The sequence below is a fragment of the Anolis carolinensis genome, unplaced genomic scaffold (assembly GCF_035594765.1).
Source record: "Anolis carolinensis isolate JA03-04 unplaced genomic scaffold, rAnoCar3.1.pri scaffold_10, whole genome shotgun sequence".
In the NCBI taxonomy this organism is placed as follows: Eukaryota; Metazoa; Chordata; class Lepidosauria; order Squamata; family Dactyloidae; genus Anolis; species Anolis carolinensis.
The window spans coordinates 10,484,376-10,494,417 of record NW_026943821.1 but is presented as its reverse complement, the minus strand read 5'-3'; the positions used below and the strand labels follow the sequence as shown (position 1 = coordinate 10,494,417).

General features: G+C 45.1%; 1 protein-coding gene across 1 annotated transcript; it reads left to right on the top strand.

Annotated features, from left to right (window-relative positions):
* Positions 1 to 3,574: 3,574 nt before the first annotated feature.
* LOC134293779 (uncharacterized) lies at positions 3,575 to 9,345 on the top strand. The gene is made up of 2 exons (XM_062962421.1): positions 3,575 to 5,755; positions 8,971 to 9,345. The coding sequence occupies exons 1-2, from the start codon at positions 4,127 to 4,129 to the stop codon at positions 9,076 to 9,078; spliced, it is 1,737 nt and encodes a 578-aa protein (XP_062818491.1). The 5' UTR covers positions 3,575 to 4,126; the 3' UTR covers positions 9,079 to 9,345.
* Positions 9,346 to 10,042: the final 697 nt, after the last annotated feature.

Below are 10,042 nucleotides of genomic sequence, written 5' to 3'. Positions count from 1 at the left end.
TGTCTCTTCAATTTTCTGCACTTCTCTCTGATCTAAAGTCTGCAATTCACCCTGATCAAATACAGGCTCCTCAGTAGGAAACCCATCATCCCCCTCATCCTCTGAGGAATCCCCAGCATCTTGCTGAACCCCAAAATTGTTCAGCACTTACTTTGAAAGTAGTTGTTATACTCCAGAAACTTAGTTTTTGTGGCTGCCACAAACTCAGTGTGCCCAAACACCCCTAATACTAATAGAGATTTTCATCCTGGGTCCCTGGTGGTGCGATGAATTAAACCCTTGTGCCGGAAGGTCTGCTGACCTGAAGGTTGGGTTGCTGACCTGAAGGTTGCCAGTTCGAATCCAAGGAGAATGCGGATGAGCTCCCTCTGTCAGCTCCAGCTCCCTGTGCAGGGACATAAAGATGGTAACACACACATCTGGGCGTCCCCTGGGCAACGTCCTTGCAGACGGCCAATTCTCTCATTTCAGAAGCGTCTTGCAATTTCTCAAGTCGCTCCTGAAACACACACACCACACACACACACACACACACACAAAATTGCGGGCTTCCCAAAGTCTTCTCTCTCATCCTCTAGCATAAGATTTCTAATGTTATAGGATTCTGATTGTAAAGCAAATGCCACACACTTGCTTGTTCTAACTCCTGTATGTATTGCATTTTTTAAAATGTACATATATGTACATTATCAAAACAGATAAAGCAAATTCTAGGTGGGCACACAATTGGCAATGGTTCTAAGTGGGAAAAGTGGGAAAGGAGGAGGAGGAGGCATTAGAGAGGAAGGATAATCAGATATTTCTACAGATATTTTCAGTAGAAAAACATACCCTCCTTTTTTGGGAAATGCGGTTCTGTTTTCTGGAAAATAATCCTTCGATTAAAACCAGCTACTGGAGGTTTGCCAAGGAGAGAGGGAGGTAGATGTGGACCTATACCTTTATGTACTTGTATTACTGTCAGCATTGAATGATTGACATTGTATATTTTGTTGTGAGCTGTACTGAGTCCCTTTGCGGAGATAGGGTGGGCTATAAATAAAGTTTAATTCATTCATTCATACCTGGGTAGTTCCAATAGCAAAGTCTAGGGCCCCTTCTACACTGCCATATAATCCAGATTATCAAAGTAAATAATTAACATTATCTGTCTTGAACTGGATTATATGAGTCTACACTGCCATATAATCCAATTCAAAGCAAATAATCTAGATTTTATATGGCAGTGCAGAAAGGGGCCTCAGTTAAGAGAAACCCAAAACTGTGAATTTTATTGGTATTGGTATCCATCTTGGTTGTGTGCATTTTGATACATGGATTTTAATGGTATTGTATTTGTTTGTGTGAACTGCATTATTATTATTATTATTATTAGTAGTAGTAGTAGTAGTAGTAGTTTTAGTAGTAGTAATTGTCACATAATAGCTTTAGCACAGCTGATTAAACCACTAGCTGTAGTAAATCTTGTCAATCAAAAGGTTGACATTTTGAAGCCAGGGTCAGGGTGAGCTCCTGACCTTTAGCCCAGCTTATGCCTACATTGTGGTTCGAAACAAAATGTGAGTAGATAAATAGGTACCGCTTAGGAGTAGGGAGGTATTTTAAGGCACCCATAAGGAAATGTCAGAAAAATGCTGGTGATTCGATCAAAGAGGAAGTTTACGAACAAAGCTCTTCGGCAGGGAGATGGAGCGACAGAACAGAGCACAAGCATCCAAGATGCCGAAGATGGGAAAAAGCCTATATATAGCTCTTTCTATGTACAATTGTCAGTCTTGTCTATGTACAAATGGTATTGATATGCATGTTCTGTGATCCGCCCTGAGTCCCTTTCGGGGTGAGGCGGGCGGAATATAAATACTGTAAATAAATAAATTCTCTCTCTTAAAAAAGAGAGAGAGCCAAAGTGGCTAACAGTAAAAGCAATACACACACACACACTATATATGTGTGTGTGTGTGTGTGCGTGTGTGCGCGCGTGTTGTACCCTGCCTCTAGTCATAGGGGAGAGGTAGGTAATAATAATAATAATAATAATAATAATAATAATAATAATAATAATAACAACAACAACAATAATAATTTATTATTAAATGTGTTGTCAAAGGCTTTCATGGCCAGAATCACTGGGTTGCTTTGCATTTTCCGGGCTGTATGGCCATGTTCCAGAAGCATTCTCTCCTGACATTTCACCCACATCTATGGCAGGCATCCTCAGAGTTTGTGAGGTATATTGGAAAACTAATTAAATGGTATATGGGTTTGTTCATCCTCCCTGTGTATGGAGGCTTTGGGGGCACACTGTATTAAAGACAGACAGAAAATAGAAGTGGAATTCCGTCAACACGTGGAGACCCATCCCTAATGGGGCAGTGATGTTGCCATAAATGGCAACATGGAAAGAGCTGACAGCCCCCAGAACAGCTGGATACTTAAATTCTAAATCCAGGGAGGAGCCCTCACCCAGATGGGATTAATGTACGAATGGAGGATCCGGTGGGGATTAATGCCTCGCAGCACTCAAAGGAAAAGCCCCGAGGGATCAGACACATGGCTGGGGAAAAACACTGGAGATTTTGGGCAGCGGCACCCATCTCAAGCCATATGGGAGCAGTAAAGCCTAAAGGCCAGTGGTTTGCAGGGGACATAAAGGGATTGGGAGGGAAGTGTAAGGCAGTCATGCATCTGGAAGAGCAGAATATTAGGAGCTACAATATGTGGGGCAGTGGAAGCTCAGTGCATTGCCATGTTTACAAAAATAGCAGCCAAAATCTGTGATTGGAAGGGTTGACAATAGGAAGCAGCCATAGTTCAGTTTGTGTTCTATCTATGTGCCCTCTTATCCTTTGCTGAATGTAGCATTTGTTGAACAATCAAGTGGCAATTAGCACCTCCCAAACAGGATGCCTCCAGGCAACAGAGGCCAGGCTACCTCTATGCAGATACCCCTCACTGACTGACCTTGCAGCTTCAGGGCTACCCAATGCTATTCAAGCTTGCTAATTGCAACATTCACACTTGCTTCAGACAGACAAGGTTACTTTCTCCCACCCTGGATATTTCACACTCCACTTGCCTCATTTCCAACAGACCTCTGAACAAACCTCTGAGGATGCTTGCCACAGATGCAGGTGAAACGTCAGGAGAGAATGCTACTGGAACGTGGACATAGAGCTCAAAAAACTCACAGCTTAAAAGATTATGTTTGCAACAAACAAAACAGCAGCAGCATTGAAACAAAAGGTGGTTTTGTCACTTCCTTCCGTTATAATATAACCTGGTATTTATTAGTTGCACATCCAGGTATGAACTACAGCTAGCTCTGCTTAACTTCCAAGATCAGATGGGATCTGGTGCCTTTTAAAGTACTATTTAGGTACTACAAAATTATTATTATCACCATTCTTAATTGATATCAGTATGCCTAAATGATAAAATAGGTCTAGCAAAGGGACAGAAATAAGGTCCAAAATAGAAATTTTAAGAAAATGAATGAACTGGGGAGGAGATCAAGGCTGTTCTGGTATATTAAAGAGCTTAGGGGTGTCTTAATACATTTCACTTATCAAAGCATGCCAAAGCCTTTAAAACTCTTTGAGAGACAGTTCAGAACAAAGTGCTTGGATAATGGCAAGGGTTGGAATTGTGTCACCCTCCAGATGTTCCTGGGGAGGGCAACTTTTAGCTTCCTTCACCATTGGTTATACGCTGCTGTCATGGAACCAAGTCCCAGGGCTGAATTTCCAAGCCCTGGACTTGGAGTCATAACATAAATAATCCTGGAAGCACCTGGCAGAAGAAGATAGAAGAGCTTGGGAACTCGGGGTTGAAAGTATAAACAATTATAATTGGTAGAGTGTGTGGGAATAGTAGAAATGTGATACAGGGGGTGGGGTTTGATGATGATATTTGCGTGTGGTGTTACGTTGCATCAGAGGTGATAAAAATGATTGTATGTAAACATTAGGTCATTCTCGACTTTTTCCAAAGTCATGTATTCTTCAATAAAGATTGGATTTGAGAGCAGCTATCTTTGATCTGCGTTCAGACTGGTCCTTTGAAGTGAGCCTGACATTTAAGTCGAGAATCCGTTCTCACCCTCCTGCGGATTCGCAGTGAAGTGATAATGAGTGGAGAAGGCGATCAAAGCCTAAATGGAGCAGAGAGGCCTTTGCCAGGGGCCCGGCCGTTGGGGGAAGAGACGCTGCAAGCCATAGCTTCCTCTACGGGGTACCCCAGGCCGAACGGCGTGACCCAGAGGATTCCCAGAGGAGGAAGAGGCGTCTCTGCGGCTGCAGAAACCAGTTGGGGATCTGGAGGAAGCATGCCGGAGACCGTGGCCCTGCGGTTATCAATCCTGGAAACTAATTTATCCAGGCTGTCGGAAACCGTGGGGAGGTTGGTGCCACTATTGGAAGAGAATCTCCAGAAGGAGCCCACCCGATATGGCGCCGAGAGAGAGCCAAGTAAAGAAGAAGCTTGGAGCCAGAGGGGCCAGCGCGCCTCAACGCAGAGCCCCGTGGCGGCGAGGGGCGAGGGGGATGAGGAATACTGGCAGGAGCTGGAGTTCCGAGACAGAATGGCGCGCGAAGTGGAGCGCCAGCAAGCTCTGGGAACTCTGAGGCCGCCAACTCCAACAGGACTTCCAACCCCCCGAATGGGCGTCGGGGTGGAAAGACCACTGGGGCCAGGGATCGGGTCCAGTGGATTGGCGGACGAAGGCGGAGAGGAGCCGGAGATCCAGGAAGAGGAGGAGGATGTGCCGTACGACGAGGGAAGGCGAGGTGCGGGGGCTACAGCGAGGCCCGCATTCGGATGGGTGGAAGGGCCGACAGCAGCGGCAGAATTTCGGGAGCCGCGCGGAACGACCGCCGGAGTGGGGCGCGGCGTGTTCAAAGGGGCCGTCCAAGGAAACCCGATGCAACCCTTCCCCATGCCTCCCAGACAGCATCAACGGGCCGCAGAATGGATGCAAAGGAGGGAAGAGCTCAAACTGGAATACGGAGGGGAATCATCTGAACTGAACTTTTTCCTCATTAGCATCAGAGGATATATGGAAGACAATGCACACACATTCCCCTCCGAAGGAAGCATGGTTCGGGCCATCGGCAACACACTAAAGAGAGGAGCAGCCAGCTGGTATGTGCAACTACATGCCAGACGCGACCCGTGCCTGAGGTCAGTACCCCGCTTCCTCGCCGCACTGGAAAACCGGTTCAGAGACCGGCTAGAGCAATTGAGGGCTCGAGACCAGCTTAAAGGAATAAAGCAGAGGGACAAAACGGTGCCCGATTACGCAGAGGAATTCCTCCATCTCGCGGAAAGGGTGCCAGAGTGGTCTGAAGTGACCAAAGTGGAGATATTCAAAGAGGGACTACGCCCTGAGGTTTTCAGTTGGGCAGCGCACAGAGACGACCCAGAAACACTCCAGGGCTGGATACAACTAGCGGGGCGCGTCGAATCCACCCTGGCCCAAGTAAAGCGTTTCAGGGGCGGCGGCGGCCAGCAAAGACCCGTGGTGAGGGGTCGAGGAGAAACGAGGAAGCAGGAAAGGCCCGGAGGGAGGCCGGGGATCCCCTTCAAAGGAGATGACAACAAACCCAAGCCGGGATGCTTTGTATGTGGGAAGACGGGCCATCGAGCAGCAGAATGTTGGGCCCGGAAGGGGGAGCCGCCAAAACCCTCAAAGCCCAAGCCAGCAGCCGGGAGACGAGCGGAGGAGGAGGTGCGAGCCCCAGAATCTCCGGAAAGGCTGGTGAGTCGAGACAAACGCATGCTAGTAGTGCCAATCTGCCTATCGGGGCTAGAGAATCGAGCCACCTGCAGGGCATTCGTGGATTGCGGTTGTTCTAGGAACATTATAACTCCGGAATTAGCAGGAGCGCTGAAATGCCAGCAGACGTTGCTTGACTCCCCAATTGCATTTTCGCAGCTAGATGGATCAGTTGCTGCTGGGGAAGTATCTACGAAGGAAATACGGGGGGTCCCATGTAAAATAGGCAAATGGGAAGGAAGAATATCCTTTGTGATAGCCCCTATTGCCACATACCATGTAATACTAGGGATCCCATGGCTCGAACAGGCAAATCCTGAAGTAGATTGGAGAGGAAAGAGCCTAGCATTTAAAGAACAACAAACGCAATGGGAGATAAGCAAAATAGCAGGAGAGGAGGACGAGGGAAATGAAGCAGGGGAAATAGACCCACAGCTATTGCCACCTGAATACAGAGACTTTGTGGATGTTTTCAATCAGAAAGAGGCAAGTAAATTACCTCCCAAGAGGAATATAGAAGTAGAAATTGAAATAACCCCAGGAGCAAACTTACCAAAACCAAAGGTGTATCCCATGTCTATTCAGGAGAAGGAGGAATTGAGGAAATATATTGATAAGAACCTGGCGCGAGGCTTCATTAAGCCATCCAATTCTCCTCTCGGAGCCCCAGTGTTATTTAGGAGAAAGAAAGACAACTCTCTAAGATTGTGCATTGACTATCGAAATTTAAATGCAATTACTAAGGACAATAAATACCCTATGCCCTTAGTAAAGGATTTAATTACCGTATTGAAGAAAGGGAGCATATTTACTAAACTGGATTTAATTGAAGCATATCATAAATTAAGAATCAAACCCGAGGATACTTGGAAAACTGCATTTTCCTGCGCATTCGGCCATTTTGAATATAAAATTTTGCCATTTGGGTTAAAAAATGGCGGCAGTTGCTTTATGCAGCTTATAAATGAAATACTGCACCCATTGTTGTACCGAGGAGTATTCATATTCCTTGATGACATCTTGATCGTGAGCGAAGATAAAGAAAAGCACGTGGAATTGGTCCGGGAAGTTTTGCAGAGACTAAGGGAAGCAAAGCTGTATGCAAAACTGTCCAAATGTGAATTTAATAAAACTCAAATTGACTTTCTGGGGTATCGGATATCTCCAGAAGGGTTAGCTATGGACCCGTCTAAAGTATCAGACGTAAAAGAATGGGGAGTACCTCAAACAAGGAGGCAATTGCAATCATTTCTGGGGTTTGCAAATTTTTATAGATCGTTCATAAAAGGCTTTGCGCAAATAACCGCACCCCTTACTGAACTTTTAAAAACAAAAGGGAAAGGGGAGACAGCAAAAGTGAAAGCTCCTGGCGCCAAACTGAGTTGGACGCCAGAATGCCAAAAGGCATTTGAAACCCTAAAAGGATGCTTCACAGAAGAACCCGTCCTAAAACACCCCGATATCCGGAGCCCTTTCATAATCCATTGCGATGCTTCAGACTGTGCATACGGGGCAGTACTATTGCAAAAAGATCAAAATGGGAACTTAAAACCTTGTGGATATTTGTCCCGGAAGTTCAGTGAAACTGAAAAATGTTGGCCCATATGGGAAAAAGAAGCATTAGCCATATTAAAAGCCTTAGAATGCTGGCGACACTTCCTCGAAGGGAGCGGAATCCCATTTGAAATTTGGTCTGACCATAAGAACCTCCAGTATTTAAAATCTCCTCGAAAATTGTCCCCCAAACAAATTAGATGGGCACAATACTTCAGCAGGTTCGATTTCCAATTAAAGTTTTCCCAAGGGAAACAGAATGTCTTGGCAGATGCTCTTTCACGCATGCCTCAACACGAAGGCATAACCACAGCAAAAGAGGGAACAGTATTCTCTGATAAACAATGGGGCTTAGCTGTCAGTACAAGAGCGCAGACCCAAAGAGAGAACACTGCTATTATTAAATTCGACGAGGAGAATAGTTGGGGAAAAGAACTGAAACAGTCATACGAAGGAGATCAGTGGATCGCATCCAACGCAGAAAAGGGGGAGCAGAAGGGGGGATTCTGGTTTGTGAACAAGAAACTGTATATCCCAGCAATATTAAGGATTAAGATTTTGCATCGTTTTCACAATAACCAGAGCGCTGGTCATACAGGAATTACAAAAACAACAAAGGCAATAGCAAAACATTGTTGGTGGCCAGGGATGAGGAAGGACATAAAGAATCATGTTGTTCAATGTGATGATTGTGCCAGAAATAAATCGAGAGGAGGGAAGCCAATGGGATTATTACAAACAGTAGCAGAACCTACCAGGCCTTGGGAATGTGTAGCTATGGACTTTGTGGGGGAACTGCCGGTTAGCAAAGGACATCGTTATATTTGGACAGTATTAGACCTGTTTTCCAAACAGGCCCACTTTATAGCACTGACGAAACTACCATCGGCAGAGAAACTAGCTGAATTGTACATAAACCATATTTACAAACTTTATGGATGTCCCAGTAGAGTGGTCAGTGACAGAGGGGTTCAGTTCACAGCAAAATTCTGGGAAAAATTCTTGGAAATGCTAGGAGCAGAAAGGAGTCTAAGTTCTGCTTTTCACCCCATGACAAACGGGGCAGTAGAACGTACTCAACAGACGCTTGGGCAGTTCCTTCGAATGTACTCTAACATGAGACAAAATGACTGGTCTAAGTGGCTGGCTTTCGCAGAACTAGCTTTTAATTCGACTATACATTCCGCAACAAATAAGACTCCCTTTGAAGTAGTTTACGGGTATGAAATACAGCCTCTGCCCCAGTTGCCAAGATGGACAGAGAATGAAGAAACAGGGGCAGGGAAATGGAAAACTCAAATGCTAGAATGCTGGAGTCAAGTGACTGCATCCTTAAAGGAAGCACACAAAAAGTATAAAACATTCGCAGACAGAAAAAGGATGGAAGGCGATAAATTGGAGAAAGGAGATTTAGTGTGGTTAAGTACCCAAAACATCAAATTGGGGCTGCCTTCGAGAAAACTGGGCCCCAAATATATTGGACCATTCAGAATACAGGGTGTTATCAACGAAGTAACTTTCCAGTTGGCATTGCCAAAAAGTTTAGGGAAAATACACCCAGTATTCCATCGCAGCTTACTGAAAAAGTATATGGGTACTTTGGACAAAATGGACACATAGAGTTATTGTTTGATTTATTTCAGAATTGTGATGAAAGAAGCACCGAAGAGGAGGATGGAGAAAAAGAGGGCGCCATGTCATGGAACCAAGTCCCAGGGCTGAATTTCCAAGCCCTGGACTTGGAGTCATAACATAAATAATCCTGGAAGCACCTGGCAGAAGAAGATAGAAGAGCTTGGGAACTCGGGGTTGAAAGTATAAACAATTATAATTGGTAGAGTGTGTGGGAATAGTAGAAATGTGATACAGGGGGTGGGGTTTGATGATGATATTTGCGTGTGGTGTTACGTTGCATCAGAGGTGATAAAAATGATTGTATGTAAACATTAGGTCATTCTCGACTTTTTCCAAAGTCATGTATTCTTCAATAAAGATTGGATTTGAGAGCAGCTATCTTTGATCTGCGTTCAGACTGGTCCTTTGAAGTGAGCCTGACACGCTGCTACAGAGGATGGGAGTTGCAGTCCAACAGCATCTTGAGCATAGCTTTCCAAACATTTCATGTGAGCAACATACTTTTTATACATGCATCATTTTGTGACACAGTAATTCAGTTTGAGGTTAAACCAGGCATGGGCAAACTTCAGCCCTCCAGGTGTTTTGGACTTCAAGTCTCACAATTCCTAACAGCCTATCGGTAGGCTGTTAGTTGAAGTCCAAAACATCTGGAGGACTGAAGTTTGCCAATACTTTTGCTAGACAAGTTACTTTTTGGACTACATCTCCCAGACTCGTTTTAGGCAGCCCTCCCTGCTTCCTGTCCTCCCCTTAAACTTTGAAATTGGAAGAGAACTGGGAACTCCAAGTGCTGGGATTTTTTTTATTGATCACCACGCATTAAATGCTCTTTGCCCTAAATACATTCCCCATTGATCGGCACTCTAGGTCTCCGGATTATCTGCCAACTGTGCAATATTGTTCGGTGACTAGTGTTCGTATGAGAATGAGGAATTACGGGGGGAGATTGGATCACGCTGCCAGCTGAATGCCAATCAGGTGCCCAATAGATATTTAATGCATCCTAGAAGTGCATGGATGGCAAGAGATGGAAGGGCTAAGAAAAGGCAGGGGCTTCGTCAGCTGTTTTGGATCTCA

What these genes read in the sequence shown, in the direction of transcription:
- LOC134293779 (XM_062962421.1), top strand. Translation starts at nt 4,127, where the DNA reads ATGAGTGGAGAAGGCGATCAAAGCCTAAATGGAGCAGAGAGGCCTTTG. An exon ending in CAGAATCTCCGGAAAGGCTG is followed by an intron (nt 5,756 to 8,970) that starts GTGAGTCGAGAC and finishes GATTTATTTCAG; the next exon opens with AATTGTGATGAAAGAAGCAC.